The 24,953-nt window shown below is 41.7% G+C and overlaps 1 protein-coding gene across 1 annotated transcript; it reads right to left on the reverse strand.

The window, feature by feature from the left end:
- Nucleotides 1–1,083: 1,083 nt before the first annotated feature.
- Nucleotides 1,084–23,830, reverse strand: LOC121377774 (solute carrier organic anion transporter family member 2A1-like). Its single transcript, XM_041505864.1, has 10 exons — nt 23,755–23,830; nt 19,408–20,171; nt 18,542–18,628; nt 15,091–15,273; nt 13,530–13,694; nt 12,550–12,739; nt 9,053–9,170; nt 7,882–8,036; nt 4,543–4,607; nt 1,084–2,249 (listed from the first exon to the last, which is right to left on the reverse strand). Exons 2-10 carry the CDS (start codon nt 20,126–20,128, stop codon nt 1,930–1,932), a joined length of 2,004 nt encoding a protein of 667 aa, XP_041361798.1. The 5' UTR covers nt 20,129–20,171; nt 23,755–23,830; the 3' UTR covers nt 1,084–1,929.
- Nucleotides 23,831–24,953: the final 1,123 nt, after the last annotated feature.

Here is a 24,953-nt window from a genome sequence, read left to right on the forward strand (position 1 = left end):
ATTTTCGTGCTTATATCCAATTAAGGTTCAAGCACGCTGTCCTGGGCACACACCTCAGCTATCTGGGCTGTATGTCCAGGACAGTGGGTTAGTTGTTAGTTGGTTAGTGGTTAGTGAGAGAGAAGAGGGTGTAGTGGCCTTACACCTACCCATTGAGCCCTTAAGAACTCGCTCTGGGTTGGAGCCGGTACCGGGCTGCGAACCCTGTACCTACCAGCCTGTAGTCCGATGGCTTAACTACTATGCCACCGAGGCCGGTTGCATATTATATTTGTTGACACGTAATCGTCATGGTTTATAAACCGTAGCTGTTAAGCCGAGGGCAACAATTAAAATCCACGGTGTCCTTGATTGCCATAATTTAGTTTGGCGTTAACTGGTTTGATTACTAGCCCCTATTTAACAAAAAATTAAGTTAATGCATAAATGCCAGGTACCATAATAACAATTCATTGAATCGCACATGAACAACTAAATATATAAATTGCATTTGAATATACATGTAGATGTAAATGCTGCACTATAACAGTATCACCATTAAACGTGTCTCGACCGTTTAGTATCATTTGGTTCAAAATTGCTTAGAGGTGTTAAAATAATTTAAAGTGTATAGACGCAAAGAAAATTTAATTATTTTATTATGATTGCCATCTCTCATGAGGACAACGGATATGAATGTGTGTTTTGTTAGGCATATTACAATTTTATTATGATACTAAATTACACAATGTTCATCCATCCATCCATCCATCTCAGACTGTCAGCTGTCACGACTGAGTGGGTCAACTCAATCGTAGGAGTTGTATACGACGAGAATAGAGTTGTAAGAGCGCTCAGACTAGCTACTGGTCAGACATTGAAGTCGAGAGATCGGCACTGGCCTCGATGGCGCAGTTGTTAAGCCAGTGGACTACAGTCTGGTAGGTACAGGGTTCGCAGCCCGGTACCGACTCCCACCCAGAGCGAGTTCTTAAGGACTCAATGGGTAGGTGTAGGGCCACTACACCCTCTTCTCTCTCACTAACCAACTAACCCACTGTCCTGGACAGACAGCCCAGATAGTGAGGTGTGTACCCAGGACAGCGTGCTTGAACCTTAATTGGATATAAGCACTAACATAAGTTGAAATGAATGAACGAGAGATTGCCGAGTTGTCCAACTCTGTTGTGACAGTTGGTAGTCTTTTGTCTAGATTAATCTAAGTAGCGATAAGTAATATTACTGTTATTAACAGTTCATACAGGTTATTAATCTTAAATTGTGTATCTGGTGTGCCATGCGTCAAAGACGTTAAAGTCAGAATAAATGAGTATGTTTACTATCTACACCGAGATGATGGTCAATAATTCATAATAATTATTACTAATGGTAACTAGGGAATGGATGGGAGTATTTGACGCTGATTTGGCGACAATTTTTCAGTTTGTAAACTTAAAAATGTGTTTACTCCAACATTGTAAATACAATAATTATTTATACAAGTAAGGACCATCATGTAAACGTAGGAAACACAGCAACCAAAAGATAATTTACGTTCACAGAAGTACGGGCTCCCATGGTTGTAAGAGGGACAGGCTGATTTGTGTCCGAATTTAACGAAAATGCCCGAATCTGGATAACAATATTTATTCAGATTAGCATTACTACCAAATATGGCTGGTTGCAAATGAATAACTACGCATATTTACATGAATTACTAATATTGTGGTTAGAATGATGGAAATACATGGTGAAAAGGTTTCAAACAAACTCAATTTTTACTGAACATTTCAATCGGTTTTTTTCCTGAGAATTTTCCCCCAGCACGGGGGTAGTGCAGTTGCCCTTGTGCCCCCACCCGTCGCGAACGGTTACGATTATTTATACAAATAATGCATATCATGTAAACCTCAAAAACACGACAATGAAAAGATAAATTTATCTTTTCATTTACGTTTTTAAAACGCTCTCTCCGGGCTCTTGTAACTTCTCACGTTCTTCCGCCGTGTCGACGTCAAGACCTTTGTCCGCCGTGTCCACGTCAGGTGTGCGCCTAGACTTAGCGCCGTCTTTTCTGCGTAAAACCAGGAACGCCGCCAGGACAAGCGCGCTACCCACACACTGTCCTATTGTAGACAGACACTTGAGCCTCGTTCTGAGCTTCTCGATGTCATAGAGCGCGCACTCGTTGGCCACTCCGCACGTGGTGTGCCACACCTTGCACGCGCTGTCCACAACCATCCCGTACAGAATGGGCGCCGGCAAAAATCCTAAAACAAGATCATTTATTTAGATCATTTACATTTGCAGCGTTACAATTATTATTATCTTATACATAATTGCGGATCTAAGCGCATTGGCGTGGGTGGTACTCGGGGCTGGGGGTGGGGTGGGGTGCGGTGCGGGGGTGGGGTGGTGGTGGTCTCAAGCGGCAGATGTATTAAAGAAAAACCAGCTTCGGTCGCGTAGTGGTTGGGCCATCGGACATCAGGCTGATAGGTACTGGGTTCGCATCCCTGTACCGTCTCCCACCCAGAGTCAGAGTGAGTATTAACGACTCGGTGGGTAGATATAAGGCCACTACACCGACTACTCTCTCACTAACCACTAACCCTCTGTGCTGAACCGACAGGCGACATAGCTGAGGTGTGTGCCCAGGACAGCGTGCTTGAACCTTAATTGGATATAAGCACAGTAAGTATAAATGAAATGAATGAAAGAAAAGTCAGTAACATTCGGTAGATTATGAAGAATCCTGTGACTTTGTCATGTCATCCATAGGGTGTTTACGTGCACAAACCAGAACAAGCTATTGTTTGCATTGTTGGGCGCAAGAGCCGGCCTTGGACGGCTGCTCCATCAGGAAAGGTGGGGGGAGGGGAAGGGACCGCCTTGGCAGGTGCAAGGGAGCACCAACAGCCCGATCAATCGGTATGGGGGTTGGTGGTGCGAGGGGATATTTGAATGGAGCATTTCAATGCCAAAGAGAAAAGGGTGCGCAATTTTGATTGAGGGAATTTGGCGCAATTTTGAACGGTTATCAAAAGGTAAATGGCCGTGTTCGGTTTATAGTTGATTATTACTCGTGCACGGTTCAGCGCAATCCCTTATGTTTATAGACCAGAATTAAAATGTTTGTGTTATGTTAGGGGGCCAGCACACCATTTTGGTGAGATACTATTTCCACTCACGGGCGGGAGTAGTGATGTGGGGGATCTTTTTACATTAACGGCCCACCCCGTTTTGACGCTTATGCTTTAGTTCAAGCACGCTGTCCCTAACAGGCAACTCAAACACCCACCTGGATTGAGTTAAGTCAGACCGAGCAGAAAAACGTCAGCCAGACTGGTTTATGCGCTTCACGTTAAACCAAATGACCACGTCGGGAATCCATCAAATAGTTGGCGAACGTTAGCGAAATGTTTGCTGACTGAACTTGGAGCCTCTTAAGAAATGTGTATGTCAAGGCCGTCATGTTACGTCACAGTACTATGAAATGCCATGCGAATCAGCGCCGCAGGTTCGAATCTTGCAAACAGATTGTGTTTTTATATTCATATTTAAGAAAGTCACTGCCGCCATATCGATGACCAAACACTATTATGGATATCATATTCTGCAGGATTGCAGGATCAATAAGATAGGCGGTTACTGTCTTAAGATATCGGCTTTATCCTGCTCGGATCGAATAACGAATGCCGCTGGCATAGCTTTGAGGCATTAGCCATTTTAACCTCCATACAATAAAGCCGATATCTTAAGGTTCCACACTACCATAAATTATTCCATGCAGTTCAATACAATTTCTATGTCAGAATATATTCTGTGAAAAATACAACACTATCGAGAGGTCATGTGACTACTAATTTTTGGGAGTGCTCTCAACTGACAAGTACTGTGTAAAAAAATCAACATAGGTTGGCCACGAAATTTTTCAGTCAGCCACCCTCATGTTAGAGTTCCGCCCCGTGTTGCTGCTATACAAGTGGCACTGGCGTAGGAAGCGCGTGTGTGTGTGTGTGTGTGTGTGTGTGTGTGTGTGTGTGTGCACAAAGGGGCATGTGCCCCCCCACACACACACACACACTTTTCAGATATTTTGCTTTATATTCGTTTTATAATAGTGTAAAAGTGTGTAAGTATAAAAGTGTGCCCCCCACACTTTTTCGCACCTTCCACTATACCACTTGCACAGTCGTTATCAGTTAGTACTACATTATAACAAGTAGCTTCAAACCAATGTGTTATTAAAATACAGCAGAGGTCAACCTACTTGTAATCATCAAAGAAAAATTACAAAATGCATATCAGATTTTTTAAAGGTTGTTTTTATTTTTTATTTTTTAAATAGTTTTTTTTATTGTTTTTTTTTATGAGGAACTATTTCCTAAACCTGACTATATTAAGCTGCTCCGTCAAGTAACAACACGACAAATGGTGGGTGGTGTAGCGCCTTATGGCAGTGACTTGTTATTCTCTCTTTATTTCCTTTGCACCCACGCCTATTGTGGTAATTTCAACATACTAATATAAAATCAGAGACAAAACGGCAGAGTGACTCACCTAGCAACGAATTTAAGAACGAGTTCAGCGCCAGTGACAGAGACTTATCGCAGTCGTCAACAGTTCTGAAAACAACAACAATAACATCAACACCAACAATAACATCAACAACAACAACAACAACAAAAAACCCAAACAATACAAAACAAAAAAACACGCCTCGTGCTACGAAAGTTATTTGTCTCATAATACAAAATTATAATGTGTACAGTACGGCAGTCGCTTAAAGGTGCAGCATCGACTATACTTAGTTCGAGCGACCTGTAGCCCTCCCCTTTGTGTGTAGGTTATAGGGGAGACCTAGAGACAACTGTGTGTAAATACTTAGGCAAATCGTCGTCGACCAAATGGTAACCAGCTACTATGTCTAAAATAAAAAATCTTTGTCTAAATCTGATGCAACAGAGCTTTAATTTAATTATTCTCAAGTCCAGTCATGACGTTAGACTTACATGTTGTTAACCACTACCAAGGCTACATGAGGAAACCCGACGCCTCTATATCACAATACAGCGCAGATTCGTTTTGCATACAACATGTAAGCGTAATGTCATGACTGAACTTACTCTTCGATAATTTAACCATATAGAACGGGTCATCCACATTCGTTTTCTTACTGCCACGCGCCATTCTTCGATAACGTTTAGCTACACTCGCTAATCGACCGCCATTTAGGAGATATCCATATGGAGTTTTTAGATTTGCGGGTGTTATTGTCTATTTGATCGTTTTTCTACGGAACTAACTGTATAGTTGGTACAATCTAACTGTAGACTTCGCCTGTTCCTTTCCGGTTGTTATTGTCTATTTGTATCCCGGAAAAAGAATGTAATTAACCAATCACAATACAGAACACACTTGCAGTCAGTTTACAATAAAAGGTATATACACGCAGTTTTGATTTGATCGAATATTAATGCACCAGATACTATAGTGATTCAAACACGTGTCGGATGCCAGTAAAATTATTATCAGCACATTTTTTACGTGAAACTCTGGTAGTCATGCATGTCGGAACCTAGCAACATGAATATTTTTTTGTTTCATTAATTTTGAGAACAATGTGTTGTAGTGTATATGTTGACAGAAAGTTTGCACATAGCAGCTTTAATTTAGCTATCGTGTTAAAACATGTCTTCTACGGAATTTGATTTAGTGGAATGCACCTTACACCTGGACGTACATTTTGTTATATACCTAGACTGTGAAATTAATTATTTTCGTAAGTGTATATTTTCGTTTTTTTTGCTAAAAACAGTGAGGGACCCCCCCCCCCCCCCCCCCCCAAAAAAAAAAAAAAAAAAAAAAAAAAAAAAAACCTACAAAAAACCGCACACCTCAAAGCAACAACAAACGAATTCAAACGAACAAATAAAATAAAACAACAACAACAAACAAAACAAAAGAAAATCAACAACAAACAAAACAACAAAAACAACAACAAATTTGCTGATTACTTAAATTCTTGGATTAAAAAGTAGTATAATAAATTTGTCTTATATGTACACATGTATTATATTTTCGTTGTGTTCTTAAATTCGTTGACTGCACTATGCCAAAATCAGACCGCAAAAAGTTAAAAAGTTGTTTTTTGTTTAACGACAGCACTAGAGCACATTGATTTCTTAATCATCGGCTATTGGATGTCAAACATTTCATAATTTTAACATAGAAAGTCCCAGAGGGGAAACGCGGTACATTTTCCCATTAGTAGCAAGGATCTTTTATATGCACCATCCCACAGACATGATAGCACATTCCAAGGCCTTCAATATGCCAGTCGTGGTGCACTGGCTGGAATGAGAATTGGCCCAATGCAGCCCACCGATGGGGATTGATCCCAGACCGACAGCGCATCAGTCAAGCGCTTTACCACTGAGCTACGTCCCGACCAGAACAACCACGACCTAAACTGATTGCACAGTATTATATAACAGGTCTCTGTGGTGTCGTCGTTAAGCTATCGGACTTAAGGCTGGTAGGTACTGGGTTCGCATCTCGGTACCGGCACTCACCCCGAGCGAGTTTTAATGACTCAGTGGGTAGGTGTAAGGCCATTACACCGATTTCTCTCTCACTAATCACTAGCCAGCTAAACTACTGTCCTGGTCAGACAGTCCAGATAGCTGAGATGTGTGTGCCCAGGACAGCGTGCTTGAACTTTAATATTGCAATTGGATATATTCACGAACGTAAGTATAAACAAACAAGTATTACATATCTCATGGCCGGCCTCGGTGGTGTCGTGTTTAAGACATTGGACATAAGACTGGTAGTTACTGGGTTCACATCCCGGTACTGGCTCCCACCCAGAGCGAGTTCTTAAGGGCTCAATGGGTAGGTGTAAGGCCACTACACCCTTTTCTCTACCACTAACCGCTAACAACTAACAACTAACCCACTGTCCCGGACAGACAACCCAGATAGCTGAGGTGTGTGTGCCCAGGACAGCGTCCTTGAACTGTAACTGGATATTAAAGTTTGTTTTGTTTAACGATACCACTAGAGCACATTGATTTATTAATCATCAGCTATTGGATGTGAAACATTTGGTCATGGAGGAAACACGCAAAAAATATTTTTCATTAGGAAACCCGCTGTCGCCACTTCATGGGCTACTCTTTTCGATTAGCAGCAAGAGACAGGATAGTACATACCACGGCCTTTGTTACACTAGTTGTGGAGCACTGGCTGGAACGAAAAAAAAGCCCAATGGGTCCACCGACGGGGATCGATCCTAGACCGACCGCGCATCAAGCGAACGCTTTGCCACTGGGCTACGTCCCGCCCCAGATAGCTGAGGTGTGTGTGCCCAGGACAGCGTGCTTGAACCTTAGTTGGATACACGCACGAAGATAAGTATGACCAACAAGTATTACACACCTCCTGACCGGCCTCGGTGGTGTCGTGATTAGGCTATCGGACATACGACTGATATGTACTGGGTTACACTAACAACTATTAAACTACTAACCCAGTGTCCCGGACAGACAGTCCAGATAGCTGAGGTGTGTGTGTGTGTGCCCAGGACAGCGTGCTTGAACCTTAATTGGATATACGTACGAACATAAGTATAACCAACAAGAAGTATTACACACTTAATGACCGGCCTCAGTGGAGTCGTGGTTAGGCTATCGGACATAAGGCTGGCATGTACTGGGTTAGGTGTAAGACCACTACACCCTCTTCTCTCTCACTAACCACTAACAACTATTAAACCACTAACCCAGTGTCCCGGACAGACAGTCCAGATAGCTGAGGTGTGTGCCCAGGACAGCGTGCTTGAACCTTAATTGGATATACCCACGAACGTAAGTACAACCAACATGCATTACATACCTCATGAAGCAGATCCCGAGTGGAGTCATGCACATGGTGGCTATCAGTATGACCGCGAGATCAGTGGCCATGTAGTAGTACAGGAACGAGCAGCCAGTCTCACAGATCCCAGCATCCGCCAGCCCACCTGAGATCAGCGAACAGTTGGTGAAAGTCTAGATTGAAACGAAAAAACTCAAAACACGCCTGCAACACATACAGATAAAAGCTTCAGTCATCATATAGGTGACTAAATAAATCAGTGACGGATGTAAGGGGCCTCAGGGGCCCGCTCCCTCCCCCCCACCCCCCCCTCTAAATTTTGCGACAGTTATATATTTCGAGGATCTGAGGAATCCTTTCGGGAATGTTCGTGGCTTTCGGCCACATGCCACTGTACCCCCCCCTCCCCTCCCCCCTTCTAAATGAATTTTTTGTATCCGCCACTGTAAATGATACTAAATAAGTGTCATTATTTTCCCAGAAGTGTCGTGATATTTGTAAGTTGGTGATAAATAAAATACAGTAAAGTACACTTATAACGAACATGCTTCTAAGAACGAAGTACTGCATATATCGAACTGATCGTCCCGTTTTATCTTACTATATATTATCAATAGATTTTAATGTATACTGTACTACATTCGGCCCGTTTAAAACCATTTATCTTAAACATATTTATAATACATCAAACGAACTTCCATTTCTAAAGCTAAAGCTCGTAACAACTGAAAATTATTTCACTCGGGACATAAACATGATACCAAATGGTAGCAAATTTAATATCATATTTATTACCCGTAAGGGACATATCACTTTGATATGTACCAAGACAGGCCTGTAGCCAAGATTTTGAGAGGCGGGGGGTCATTTAGGCTTATTGTGAGACTCACACGAGAGCGCGAAGCGCCTAAGTTGCTTATTGAAAAAAAAAGCCACCGGTAACGTTTACATGGGGAAGCACGTGAAATCATTATGTCACACGTGTGTCATACTGGTTATATTTCCCTGAATATCTTGAACTATGTTAATCATAAATCAATGGACTTACTAATCATGCATTGTTTCAGACATAGTCCTACAGAATTATTTGGAGGTAGAATCAATGTTGGGCTACTTGAAATATTAGGACATGAAACACACTGTCAAAGGTGGAGAAACCAAGAAGTAAAGCTTGCAGAGTTTTGCCTACCGTTCCGGTTTGCTGCTTGCATCCAGCTACGCAAGGTGAAAAGTATGACACGCCATCATTGCCACAAATAGGGTAATAAGACGTGACGTCACACAGACACGACGATAGATTGTTGTTGCTGTAATATATGGAAAACACATTTACAGGTGAGAGCTCACCAAAACAAATAGACACGTATGATCTGCCATCCATCCATTCATTCATTCGTTCATTCGTTCATTCATTCATGTCAACTTAGTTTCGTGCTTATATCCAATCAAGGTTCAAGCACCTACCATAACAAAATAAAAAATAAATAATAAAACTATGTTCAATGATTATGGCTCGCATACATCTTCCAGGAAAGAATAAATGAATGTTTAACGACACACCAGCTGAAAAAAAAACATACGCCTTTCGGTAACAATGGTATGTCCTAGGTATATGCTTAGTGTAAAACAAAGTGTAAAACGATGTGCAGAAATATAAATATTACAGGTAAGTATATTAAAATTTAGAATAAAGTCCTAAAAATTTCGAAACGATTCCATCACATTTCTTTTACTACATCTATTTTCTCATTTGTTTCAGATGATCAGATTACATCCTATGGGGGTACTGTGATAAAACACTGTGTCAATATGAGATAGCACTAGTCTTAGAGTGTACCCGACTACAAGTATAGGCGAAAGAAAAGAAAGAAAGAAATGTTTTATTTAACGACGCACTCAATTCATTTTATTTACGGTTATATGGCGTCAGACATGGTTAAGAACCACACAGATACTGAGAGAGGAAACTCGCTGTCGCCACTTCATAGACTACTCATTTCGATTAGCAGCAAGGGATCTTTTTATGCACCATACCACAGACAGGGTAATACATACCACGACCTTTGATATACCAGTTGTGGTGTACTGGCTGGACAATTATAGGCGACTGCTGTTTAAGGAAAAATCTAACTCTTTATTGCTTTACGTCGTAACAACTTATCGCCAAATAAAAACATAAACATAAAATAAAGACTGTATATGATAATAATGGTGGACAGCGAGATATACATGTGTATATATATATATATATATATATATATATATATATATATATATATACTCTTCAAAAAAAGAAACGCAAAAGGGTACAAATGGGTTATAACTCCGATTTTATGTTTCCTACCGGTTCATGCTTTGTGAATATAAGGTCATTGCATGTCCCAAACACATTCCCACGGTTACATTCGATAAAACGCAGCTACTGTACAATAAAGTTCCAAAATGTGAATATTCGCAAAAACGCAGCCACGTGCAAACCATGTCACCACTGCACGTGCGTTGTCTGCACGTGCAACATGAACACCGACAGTATAAAAGTGCAGGGTGTTCGCTTGCCTGGCCTCTGTATCTGGCCGACAGTTGACAATCCAGGACATGCCACGTCTCAGTGAACCGCAGAGAAACAATGCCATCGGCCGACTAGACGCAGGCGAATCCAGAACGGCCGTTGCCAGGGCATTCCATGTGTCCCCAAGCACCATCTCCAGACTTTGGGACCGTTACCAGCAACATGGATCAACACGTGACCTCCCTAGATCCGGTCGACCACGGGTCACTACCCCCGGGCAGGACCGCTACATCCGGGTACGCCACCTTCGGGAACGATTGACTACTGCCACCTCCACAGCCGCAGCAATACCAGGTTTGCGCAGGATATCCGACCAGACCGTACGGAACCGCCTACGTGAGGTAGGAATTCGTGCCAGACGTCCAGTTCGAGGTGTCATCTTAACACCACAACACCGTCGACTCCGACTGCAGTGGTGCCAGATTCATCGACAATGGCCTCAACTGCGATGGAGACAGGTGTGGTTCAGTGACGAGTCCCGATTTCTGCTCCGACGTCATGATGGAAGATGTCGCGTGTATAGGCGTCGTGGTGAACGTTATGCGGCAAACTGCGTGCAGGAAGTGGACAGATTCGGCGGGAGTAGTGTCATGGTGTGGGCAGCCATCTCACACACTGGCAGAACTGACCTGGTCCACGTGCAGGGCAACCTGAATGCACAGGGCTACATTGACCAGATCCTCCGGCCACACATCGTTCCAGTTATGGCCAACGCCAACGCAGTGTTCCAACATGACAACGCCAGGCCTCACACAGCACGTCTCACAACGGCTTTCCTACAGAACAACAACATTAATGTCCTTCCTTGGCCATCGATATCACCGGATTTGAACCCAATTGAGCATCTATGGGACGAGTTGGACCGACGCCTCCGACAGCGACAACCACAGCCCCAGACCCTGCCCGAGCTGGCAGCAGCCTTGCAGGCCGAGTGGGCCACCATCCCCCGGGACGTCATCCGTACTCTGGTTGCTTCAATGGGCAGGCGGTGCCAGGCAGTTGTCAACACACGCGGAGGCCACACCCGGTATTGACTCCAGATGACCTTGACCTTGGTGGTGTGTCCTATCACTTACTCACAATGGACTAGAGTGAATTGTGAACAATCCTGCAACATTTGGTAATTGTCGGACTCACCATTCAATAATGAAATCAATTCTCCAAATGTTACGACAATGTGGTTTTGCGTTTCTTCTTTTGAAGAGTATATATATATATATATATATATATATATATATATATATATATATATATATATATATACATATAATAGGACCGTCACAGCTGAGGAACAACTCTACAGTGAAGATGGAAGTGGACACGGTGAGTTACTCACCTTTGTAGAGGTATACCGACAATGTGATGATTGTCACAGCCGAGGAAGAACTCTAGTGAGCAAGATGAGTTACTCACCTGTCTAGAGGTATGCCGACAATGTGATGATTGTCACAGCCGAGGACGAACTCTAGTGAGCAAGATGAGTTACTCACCTGTCTAGAGGTATGCCGACAATGTGATGATTGTCACAGCCGAGGATGATCTCTATAATGAAGATGGAAGTGGACATAGTGAGTTACTCACCTGTCTAGAGATATGTCTACAATGTGAGGATTGTCACAGCTGAGGAAGAACTTTAGTGAGCAAGATGAGTTACTCACCTGTGTAGAGGTATGCCGACAATGTGAGGATTGTCACAGCCGAGGAAGATCTTTATAATGAAGATGGCAGTGGATACAGTGAGTTACTCACCTGTGTGGAGGTATGCCGACAATGTGAGGATTGTCACAGCCGAGGAAGATCTCTATAATGAAGATGGCAGTGGATACGGTACGGTAAGTTACTCACCTATCTGGAGGTATGCCGACAATGTGAGGATTGTCACAGCCGAGGAAGATCTCTACAATGAAGATGGCAGTGGACACGGTGAGTTACTCACCTGTCTAGAGGTATGCCGACAATGTGAGGATTGTCACAGCCGAGGAAGATCTCTATAATGAGATGGCAGTGGACACGGTAAGTTACTCACCTGTGTAAAGGTATGCCGACAATGTGAGGATTGTCACAGCCGAGGAAGATCTCTACAATGAAGATGGAAGTGGACACGGTGAGTTACTCACCTGTATGGAGGTATGCCGACAATGTGCGGATTGTCACAGCCGAGGAAGATCTCTATAACGAAGATGGCAGTGGACACTGTGAGGACGATGAAGACGAGTTTGAGACAGCCCAGTCTCGTCAACTTGAGCTTGTACGTGATGAGCCCACCAGCGATGTTCCCCACCACGGCCGACACAAACTGTTCAATACCTAGCGGTAGAAAAAACACACAAAACACCATACAGACCATGGCAGTGACGTCCGTGCAAACATCTATAAAGGCTTATATCTAGACTGGATGCAGCGAGTGCCTGTGGTCCGACAAAACAAAATCGAAATACATTATTAGTTTCAAATAGAGCGTCTAGATTGGATGCATGCGATACGTGCGTCTACAAAACGGATGCGGGCTTGATGAGCCACCCGCAATGAAATACTCGTATATGGTGTATATATGCCCAAAACGCAAGCCACAGACGCGTCAGACGCAAAGGTCGGACCGTACGCACGCACCGCATCCAATCTATATAATGCTTAAGTTTTAATTCTTATACAGTCATGCACTGGAGGAGACACGAATTTGTGAAAATGCATTTAATTTAGTGTTGGGGGGTTCATCATCGATTATCGACTATAATCGATTGGCGACAACAGACTAAATTTCGATTACAAGATCGGTTAGAATTATATGAACATAAGAAGGATTTGACTTATAAGGACCATGCACCTGTTGTCGTATGCACCCTACAAATAGCTACTTGTACCTTTAATACCTAGTTAATAATTTTGTTCTTTATGTAGACATGAAATCAAACCCAAACCTAAGCACATTTTTAAAAATGAGTCTTAGCCTTCATATTTTGTTTTGCATATTTACTTCCTTTACAGTAATATAAATTGATGTGAGATGTATAGTGAATTAACTAATTGTAATATACATGTCTGGGCATTCTTCACATTTAGTGGTGTGTTTTTTCTGGCTCTGTTAAGTGTAACTCACCTAAAATAAAACTTGCCTTGTAAGAAGGAATCATGAACTGATGTTCGACATATTTTGATGCAAATATCACCTCTCCCTCGATGATAAACAAGAACGAGCAGCTTGTAGCCAGGAGTAGCATGAAGACCGGGTTGCAGAAGAGGTTTCTTAGTGATTTCATCAAGTCTGTCAATAATATAGTCAGAATTCACAAACGGAGTAAAGACGGGGTTACACAAGAGGTTTCTTAGTGACTTCATCAATTCTGTCAATAATATAGTCAGAATTCACAAACGGAGTAAAGACGGGGTTACACAAGAGATTTCCTAGTGACTTCATCAAGTCTGTCAATAATATAGTCAGAATTCAGAAACGGAGTAAAGACGGGGTTACACAAGAGGTTTCTTAGTGACTTCATCAAGTCTGTCAATAATATAGTCAGAATTCAGAAACGGAGTAAAGACGGGGTTACACAAGTGACTTCATCAAGTCTGTCAATAATATAGTCAGAATTCAGAAACGGAGTAAAGACGGGGTTACACAAGAGATTTCCTAGTGACTTCATCAAGTCTGTCAATAATATAGTCAGAATTCAGAAACGGAGAAAAGACGGGGTTACACAAAAGGTTTCTTAGTGACTTCATCAAGTCTGTCAATAATATAGTCAGAATTATGAACATGACAAAAGACGTTTCTTGGTTATTTCACCAAGTTGGTGAATAATATATTCAGTATGAATGAATGAATGAATGTTTAACGACACCCCTGCACGAACAATTTGAAATATATTCAGAATTCCTAAACGGTTTAAAGACGAGGATATATACATATGTATGTATGTATGTGTGTGTGTGTGTGTGTGTGTGTGTGTGTGTGTGTGTGTACATGTATATAGAGGATAATAAACGAGTTACCAGTTATTATCAAATTTATGTCCCGACTGAAATAATTTTCACTTGTCACGAGCTTATTTCACGAGGGACCTAAATTTGATAATAACTTGTACCATGTTTGTTATTCTGTTTATTATCTCAGCTATTTGGGGTGTTTTAAAAGCCTTTATTTTATATATAGCCGACCTCGGCTACACGTCCATGTATATAGAAACGACGTAAACTACTTTACTGTTCTGGGTATTGTTTTAACTTTGTATTTTATTCACGGTTCACAGATAATTTTCAAACCCCCCAAAAATCTATAACGAATTGCATTAAACTACCATTTAATTACAAGTTTAACACTGCAACCAGAAAGACGTAAACGCAAACGCGTTAATCTACGTGAAGTCATTGTGTGTGCTTTGCGAAATCGTGATGACGTCATATTTAGTACCGACAAGGTGATTGGTTTGTTGGCGTCAAATCGTCCAATAGTAGTGTACGTCAAACCATGAAATTATGATTTTTATTTTGCCCGTTATGAGTGCCTGCTGGGATAATATATATATACAGAACTTCACATACGTTGTTTTCGCTTCCTATTGCACGAGTTTATTTTGCGCAAGAATATATACCACGAGACCGCGTAGAGACCGTGATTTGATTTAATCAAATTTGTGCTTTAAAAAAAGGGTAAAAAATACCTATAAACGCATGGTGCAGCGACCGGTTTTGTAGTTTGATTTCCTCCTTCACACGTCGTCCTTTCAGCTTGCGAGGGAAGAAAAACATGGGGACGGCCGTGCAGACAGACACCCCTCCGAAGATAAGAAACCCCAACCACCAAGCACCAATCCATTTGTGGTGTTCAGGCTGCAGCAGTGAAGCTAAAACAATATCAACCACTGGGTCAAACATATACTCTTCAAAAAAACAAAAAAACTTGACATTGGTAAAAAATAATGCTATCGGATTATTTTTACAGAATCAAAGGCATCGTAAAGATGATCAAGTAAGTGAGCGAATGATGATTCAAAAACACTAGAAAACACATCTGATTCGCATAAAGGTAGCCATAGTGAACGTTTGTACTGAAACGCAAAACGCAACCATCAGAGTTGCACGTGCATCATGGAGTTCTGTAACTCTGAATGCCGAACCATGGTGGGGCATAAAAGGCCACATCAGCAGATTGACGTCAGCTCTTAGAGAATAACTAACGAGCTACGAGGAGTTACGAATTATCTGTCCTGAGTGAATGAATATTGTAAACCCGAGCCTTTGTTGAGGGTTTTACAACATTCATTCACGAGGGACAGATAATTTGTAACTCCTCGTAGCGAGTTGGTTATTCTCTTTAGTACCCATTGTCAATTGTAACTGATTTTTAATGTAAACATTCCTCTGCAGTCTACAACAAATCCATCAGCCATTACGTCATATAATCTTACGCGCATTACATTACGTAATGTAAGTGACGTCATATCATAACGGCGTTCCTTTCACAGCCAAATGCTTACAGTACAAAATAATACAACCGTATTCGCATTTGAAAATAATTATTTTTATATATTACTAAAGCCGCTGCTTATGAAAATATACCATTTCATGTTTACGAAACAAATGTGTCCATTTGTTTTTGTAAATCTTTGTAGATCGTATGACGTATGTGCAATCTGACTCATGAATGGAAACGTTATATCAATGAAAGTGAAGTTCTGGCCATGGCAAGCAACCAACCAAACGTCGTGATTTTTAAGCCAGCCAATCAGTGGCTGCAGAAGCAATCTGCACACTGTGCAGAGATCGAAAAAATATTACCCCGTATATTTGAGCCCATATGGGAAATAAAATGCAATAATGCCATTGGGAGATTGCAAGCAGGGGCAACTCAACAACCTCTGGCAAGGCAGTCTGGCGTCTCCAGGCAGACCATCTCTGATGGGCACGGTACAACACCATTCAAAGTGTTAATGACAGGCCAAGGTCAGGTCGTCCCAGTGTAACCGTCGCCGCTCAATATCGATACATCCGGGTGCGTCCTCTTGGAAATCGAACCACAACAGCAACAACCACAGCGACACAAAGCCCTGGACTACGCAGAATTTCTGACAAGACAGTTCGTAATCGGCTGAGGGAGGCAGGAATGTTCCCTATAAGACCAGTGCGACGTAACGTTTTGACACCACGTTACTTAGCGGAGCGTCTGTAGTGGTGCCAGCACAGGGTGAGATGGACACGTATCAGTCAGGAGTTTCTGCAGCGCCACAACGTCCAAACATTACCTTGGCCTGCCCGTTCGCCGGATTTAAACCCTAATAGAACATCTATGGGATGCACTGGATCAGCGTGTGCGCCGGAGGAATCCACCACCCCAGACACTTCCGCAACTTCTTACGGCATTGCAGCATGAGTGGCAGAACATTCCACAACGTGTTTGCAACGTTTGATTGCTTCTGTGCGTCGCCGTTGTCAAGCTGTCATCAGGGCTCGTGGTGGTCATAAGCGATACTGACATTTTGCCCACACCTATGTCACACATATGCTTGTGTACATGTTTCAGGTGGATTCCTAGAGATACTGTTTCGGACATGTACAGAGTAATCCCCTTCCCATGGCGTCTTGATCTTTGGTTGCTTGTATCGTGTCTACTAGTTTGTTTGTTTGTTGTTGTTGTTTTTTTTATTAAAATTTGAAGAGTATAATACATAAAAGATTATAGCTGACACATGTGTAGGCAACATTGTTACAGTCCTTCCCACAGGAATTAACCACAAGTTATTTCTGAGACGACTGTTTTCTAAATTACACACAAAAATAGTTTTAAAAATTTGTTATTTGCAAAATACTTTTTTACTTTTCTTCTTACGTCAAACCGAACTGAAATTATATAGAAAAAAAACTACATTTTTTTTTTGTAGGAGGATGGGACGAACTATTGATGTGTATTTATAAAATAAATAAATGTTAATAATAATAATAATAATAATAATAATAAATAATAATAATAATAATAAAATAATAAATTTGACGTTTTCAGTGTTAAACTGATTAATTTACAGATTTATAAATGCATAACTAAAATCTAGCTTGTGCTTCATCCGGTGGACAAGGAAGGGGGAAAAGTTTGTTTTGTTTAATACCAATCATCGGCTATTGGATATTAAACATTCGGTAATTTTTATATTTAGTCTTAGACAGCAAACACGCTACATTTTGTAATTTCAAGGAATCTTTTATATGCACCATCCCAGAGACAGGATAGCACATACCATGGCCGTTGATATACAAGTCATGGTGCACTGGCTGGAACAAGAAATATCCCAATGGGTCCAAAGACGGGGATCGACCCCAGACCGACTGCGCATCAAACGATCACTGTTTACCACTAGGCTATGTCCCGCTACAAAGAAGAGAAAAGAGACGTTTGTCCGACACTAGCCATCCTCAACATATTTTAAACTACAACTATTTGCTGTCTAGCATACAGTGATCGCGACACGTGGTCTGGGCAAGGTGAAGAAAGAGACCTTTTAGTTTTACATTGGGCTACTGTTGAACAGCAGTAGGTCTAACTGACCTTTTGATGCACTTTTCTATAAACATATACATGCCAGTCATGGTCCACTGATTAAAAGAGGACACAATAACCCCAGCGGGGAGGTCCACCGAGGACGGGCGATTGTACGATTCAGTCACACCCCACATTTACTTTCAACTTATTTTCGTGCTTATATTCAGTTAAGTTTCAAGCACGCTGTCCTGGGCACACACCTCAGCTATCTGTCCACCGAGGACGGGCGATTGTACGATTCGGTCACACCCCACATTTACTTTCAATTTATTTTCGTGCTTATATACAGTTACGGTTCAAGCACGCCATCCTGAGCACACACCTCAGCTATCTGGGCTGTCTGTCCAGGACAGTGGGTTAGTTGTTCGTTGGTTAGTGGTTAGTGAGAGAGAAGAGGGTGTAGTGGCCTTACACCTACCCGTTGAGCCCTTTAGAACTCGCTCTGGGTTGGAGCCGGTACAGCCTGTAATCCGATGGCTTAACCACTGTGCCACCGAGGCCGGTGACCGCTCATCAAACGAGTGTTTTACGACTGCGCTACGTCCCGTCCCCTAGTAATATAATATTAATACTATACCAACTGTTAAGATCAACTGGTATCCGTGCTACCGCTCCGCCCACAGACATCGCCACGGCCGGTCCGATGACACTAACTGTGAAAATGATTCCTAAAATTCACAAAATGACAAGCTTTGAATTTCAATACATACATGTCAATTGCTTTTTAAAGCGTTCGATTTATCTAACGAATATATGAATACAACTTTTCTTTTCAGTAAAAGCAAACATGTATATCGATCACCTTTCGGAACATCTCGGCAAACATCGGATTCTCCGCAATCATTTCTGAAATATGAAGATGAACAATATGTCGTGAACCATTACATTTATTAGCGTTACATATTGCGCCCAAATAGTTGAGCTACTATTCGGCAAACTAAATCAAAATTACTCGCTAGCTTCATTTTCTCTTTCAATGAACCGTTTCAAATTATGCGCCAAAATTACCTCATGAAAATTGTGCAATCCTTTAATGTTTTTACGTGATCCTACGGGACATTCAAGATTCAATAGTACCAAAATACCCAGAGGAGCCGGCTTAGACAGACACCTGCGCCCATGACAGGCGTGCGCTACAACAGCTTGCTCTGAATATGCACGTTAAACCCTATGACCTGACCTGACCTGACTTGACTTGACCTGAACTACCCTGCCCTGCTTAAATAGTAATCATTTGAAGAACAAATATTCTATATCAAAATTGACAATTTAGTCTTATCTTAAAAGACCAACCAATATAGATGTTAAAATAGCCATAGTAAAGTAAACACAGAACTCATGTACACACTGGATGCGGCGCCTTTACGCCCGTTTTTATGCTTTAAAAAATTGCCACAAAACACAGGTTAAATATCCTTTGTTTTTTTGTTGTTGTTTTTTTGCTTACCAAGATACAAACTTGTCTTGGAAGAGTGAGATACATTGTCGTCAACGAAAGCCATGGAAAGTGACATCGAAGGTGATCTGGCCACACCCAGCAGCGCAATTATCATTCCTAGTAAGACAGCCACCCATTGGTCGTTTGACTGATCACGTGACGTATCTGAACAAATATCCAATGATGACATATTACCCATCTGAGAATAGTTCCTGCCAGTACAGAGAGGCGCATCTGAGAAACCGCCGCTGGCTGATGCATTGGCGTCGAAGACGGGTAACGTCGCAGGTTTCATGAAATTACACGCACTCACCAGTATTCCGGATATGCCGCCGAGAATGGCGGTAAGGGAGAGAATTCTGGGTATGTGACCACGTTGACCAAAATGTCCGAATGGCAACACGGTAACGAGAAAGCCCAACTCAAAACAACCAATGAGAGCTCCAATTGTGGTGCTGTTTAGACCGAATTGTTTCTCTATTGAGGAAATCTGAGACCCAATGTACACTTCCATCGCTGTCAGAGGCATCAGCGACAGAGAGAAAACGAAAGTGAAAGTGTTAATATTCGCCAACCACGCCAGTCTCTTCGGTCGGCAACGTCCGACACCACAGGAAGTGATGTCATCGTCATTCACTTCAAGAACCCTTTTATTTGAGTCGTTCTCAGATTTGCTGTTGCTGTTGCTGTCATTTGGTTCAGTAAGTGATTTAAGTTCCTGTGACGTCATTGCTGCACATCTATTTCTAGTTCGAGAAGATTAGCTTTGTCAGCTTAAAGAAAAAAAAAAAAAAAAAAAAGAAGAGAGGAAAATTAAACGTCACATAATTTTCTTTTAAAACACCTATAATGAAAAATACACTCAAGCGACGCTAACGTTTGCGAATTATTTGTCTGGGCCACGATGTGTTAAGCACATAAACCAGTCTTGCGAACGTCTTTCTGTTCGGTCTGGCTGAACTCGGGCCTACGTTCCTGGGCATTTTACTGGTTTCCAAAGGGTTCATTCGGCTTATTTTTCATTTCTTTTTAACTTATTTCCGTGCTTATATCCAGTTAAGGTTCAAGCACGCAGCACTGGGTACACCCGTCAGCTATCTGGGCTGGCTGTCCAGGGCCCCGTTCCACGAAGCGATCTTAGCACTAAGATCACCTTAGTGCATAAGGTAGCTATGCACTTACGGTGATCTTAGGGCTAAGGTCGCTTTGTGGAACGGTGCCCTGGACAGTGGGTTAATTGTTAGTGGTTAGTGAAGAGGGTGTAGTAGCCTTACACCCACCCATTGAGCCTTTAAGAACTCGCTGTGGGTTGGAGGCGGTACAGGGCTGCGAACCATGTACCTACCAGCCTGTTGTCCGATGGCTTAACCACGACGCCACCGAGGCCGGTTCACTCGGCTTAATGTGTACCGGAAAAGCCAGTCTCAAGCGTAAGCGACATACGGTTGGCTAAACTTGCCCCAGCTGACCAAGCACTGGTTGCTAGAACCACGTGACCAATTAATCGAGAATAAGTTTCACAATCGAGTAAAACCAAATTTTAATACATATCTTTAATACAAGATACAGTGATTACGTAGTGTGTAGTGTTACGCACTATTGCACAGTGCGTAATAGTGCAATAGTGCATAATACGTATTGGAAGAAAATGTTTTATTTAACGACGCACTCAACACATTTTATTTACGGTTATATGGCGTCAGACATATGGTTAAGGACCACACAAACATTAAGATAGGAAACCCGCTGTCGCCGCTTCATGGGCTACTCTTTTCGATTAGCAGCAAGGGATCTTTCATATGCAACATCCCACAAACAGGATAGTACTTACAACGGCCTTTGGTATACCAGTCGTGGTGCACTGGCTGGGACGGGGATCGATCCGACACCGATTACGCATCGAGTGAGCGCTGTACCGGTTATATGGCGTCAGACATATGGTTAAGGACCATAGAGAGGAAACCTTCTGTCGCCACTTCATGGGCTACTCTTTTCAATTAGTAGCAAGGGATAGTTTTATATGCAACATCATACAGAGAGGATAGTACATGATATCACGGTCTTTATTACACCAGTTGCACAACAAGTAAAGTAATTATAGTTGTTGGGTTAAGTATACTTGTAACAACTAATATATTGTGGGTAGAATGATGGAAATACATAGTAAACACATTTCAGGCTAGCTCAGTATGCCCGAATATCCCTATCGTTTTTAAACGAATTTGAGGATTTTCATACACACTTATGTTGGTGAGTGATGTCCTGTGAGATCGGTATTCATCCCTCCCATGGAGCGGGGGTGATGGGGAGGGGGGAGGGAAGAGTACGTATTGGGCGTGTATCAGGAAAATCAAGCGATGGGCACTGCAATACTGTTAAACATAAAACAGACAAAATATATATAAATATATATTTTGTTGGACAATATCCGAGTTTTATCTACTTGTATATTTTTATTTGCAGTTAAACAGATCTAACAGCGATTTGATCAATATTATTTTGTCACAGGTTTTAAAGGGACATTCCTGAGTTTGCTGCATTGTAAGATGTTTCCGACTAATAAAATATTTCAACATTAAACTTACTTATTACCTATATTTTCTTGTTTAGAATATCAGTGTCTCTACATTCAATGTGTTTCTGGTCGTCTTAATATTTTTAAAAAGCCCAAACTGGATTTTGTCTTCAAATAATTTCGTAATAAAATGAAATATAACCTAGCACAAATATTAGAATGATCAGAAACACGTTTAATATACAGCCACTAATATTTTATACAGAAAAATATATTTGATATGTAATTACAATCGTTAAAAAGTCTTTTAGTCAATAAGATCTTAAAAATTGCAACAAATTCAGGAATGTCCCTTTAACGTACACGGTCCTCTAAGAACAAACATAAAAGTTTGTTTTGTTTAACGACCCCACTAAAGCACATTGATTTATTCACCATCGGCTGTTAAACTTAACACATTTCGTAAATATGACACGTAGTCTTAGAAAGAAAACCCGCTATATTTTTTCATTAGTAGCAAGGGACATTTTATATGCACCATCTCACAAACAGGATAGCACATACCACGGCTTTTGATACGCCAGTCGTGGTGCACTGGTTTTACCATAGTTTGACACCCAATGGCCGATGTATTTTTCGTGCTGGGGTGTCGTTAAACATTCATTCCTAGCCTGGTGCACTGGTTGGAACGATAAATAGCCGAATGGGCCCACATATGGGGATCGATCCTAGACCGACCACGCATCAGGCGAGCGCTTTACCACTTGGCTACGTCCCGCCCCTGAAAGAACAAGGCACGGTACTAGCTCAAAATAACACTCTAGTTTTGATGACTGAAATTAGACAACTTATTGTTTATTGTTTGAATTATTAATTTCCGTACATCAGAGGTATTTCTGGACATAGGTGTTTCTGATACCACAAAATGCTGTTTGTTTGTTGTTTTTTAAATGCTCATACCTGAGAAGTATCTAAAGCTAGGCGGTATTGAACTTTCAGGTTCAGTATCGGTATCGGTATTTTTGGGGCGATACAATACCGAATGGCGATACCGATACTGATACCGATATCTATCGGTATTTTCGATATACTTGGCTTTAAAGGGACAGTCCTGAGGTTACAACCTTTGTAAAATGCCTTTTCAATGACGTATCATACAAATTAAATACACTTTCTTATTTAAAATATCAGTGTTTCTGTTTACAAGGTGTTTGTTGTTGTGCTAATGCTTATAGTAGTCCAAACCGGATTTCGTACGTACGAACAAATATATATCACGAATTAAAGCAAACACATTCAATATACAGACACAGGTATTCTATCCCCCCCCCCCCCCCCCACCACCACCACCACCACCACACACACCAATAATTCTGAATAAAAAAATATTATTGGTAGTAAATCTTAAGGCAGAGATGAATTTTACTTGCAGAATGCAGGAAATTACATTTCAGGACATCTAGTTTTCATAAGTTTACGGGAGAGGATACCCCACGAACCCCTTTGAAACTGCTGTGAGCTCGATCTCAGTCAGACATACCCCCCCCCCCCCCCCCCCCCCCCCCCCAACCACACACACCGCAATCTTTACTCGTCACCTGTCACTCAGCAGACGACAGATCACAGCCTCGATGTGCGCTGTTGAAATATACAGCCTAATATCTTGACTTCAGTTGACCCCAACTACTCGAAAAAACTATTTTTAAAATATAGGCCACAACTGCAGCGACTCTTCCGACACAATGTTGTCACACAGTCCCTGCACGATGACATACTGTGTATAGGTAATACGTGCTCTAACATACGACTGCCGGGATACTATAATTGCAATAGGTACTTACCTGCCATGTGCGTGTACTGGCAAAACAGAGCACTGTTTCAAGTTTGAGAACTCTAGTAATAGGATACCGAGACCCACTTCTATTGTGCCTAATGTCAAGGTCACCGTATTTATTGTTAATTGCAGTAATATAAGTAGGACCGGCCTCGGTGGCGTAGTGGTTAAGCCATCGGTCTACAGGCTGGTAGGTACTGGGTTCGGATCCCAGTCCCGACTCCAAACCCTGAGTAAGTGCTCCGTAAGGCTCAATTTGTAGGTGTAAACCACTTGCACTGACCAGTGATCCATAACTGGTTCAACAAAGGCCATGGTTTGTGCTATCCTGCCTGTGGGAAGCGCAAATAAAAGATCCCTTGCTGCTAATCGGAAAGAGTAGCCCATGTAGTGGCGACAGCGGGTTTCCTCTCAAAATCTGTGTTGTCCTTAACCATATGTCTGACGCCATATAACCGTAAATAAAAGTGGTTTTTAAAACGTTCGTCTAGGATCCAGCCCTGTCGGTGGACCCATTGGGCTATTTCTCGTTCCAGCCAGTGCTCCACAACTGGTGTAACAAAAGCCGTGTTATGTACTATCCTATCCTATAAAAGATCCTTTGTTGCTAATTGAAAAAGAGTAGCCCATGAAGTGGCGACAGCGGGTTTCCTCTCGCAGTATCTGTGTGGTCCTTAACCATATGTCCGACAATAAAATGCTGTTATCTGTGCTACATACCCCGCGGATCCTTATTAAACTGGCTCTGGTCACATGCTAATAAAGTATTTGTCTAGAATGGTTTTGTTATATAAGTAGAAAAATAATAGAAGTTAGAACTTATTTAGGACTTCAAACGCGAAGCGCACGGTAATCATTTTGGACTTATTTTTTTGTGATAATATAAATCCTTAAATATTCTTGGGAAACATAATATAATGTTACGGTATTCACATGCATTAAAAACGTCACCGATTCCTTAAACAAAATGACAATTGAAATCAAATTGTGGATTTCAGTGACAAAAAATATGCAATACCTACGGTATAGATCTGTGTACATGGGCGGATCCAATGGGGGGGACCAGGGGGACGCGTCCCCCCAAAAAATTGTTCAAGTGCCCTCAAAATGTCCAAGTGCCCTTTTTGTTTGTAGAATTTTTTTTTTTTAAAGTAAACAATAATTATATTGTAGATAAATGAAATCAAGATTTTCGTGTACATGCGC

Source organism: Gigantopelta aegis, chromosome 7 (genome assembly GCF_016097555.1).
Source record: "Gigantopelta aegis isolate Gae_Host chromosome 7, Gae_host_genome, whole genome shotgun sequence".
Classification (NCBI taxonomy): Eukaryota; Metazoa; Mollusca; class Gastropoda; order Neomphalida; family Peltospiridae; genus Gigantopelta; species Gigantopelta aegis.

Excerpts from the sequence above, each read along its gene's own strand:
- LOC121377774 (XM_041505864.1), bottom strand. The coding sequence starts at position 20,128 with ATGACGTCACAGGAACTTAAATCACTTACTGAACCAAATGACAGCAAC. Across the intron at positions 18,629-19,407 it reads CAAGACAAGTTTGTATCTTG|GAATCATTTTCACAGTTAGT; the intron begins GTAAGCAAAAAA and ends TGTGAATTTTAG. Across the intron at positions 9,171-12,549 it reads GTCGGCATACCTCCATACAG|CAACAACAATCTATCGTCGT; the intron begins GTGAGTAACTCA and ends CATATATTACAG.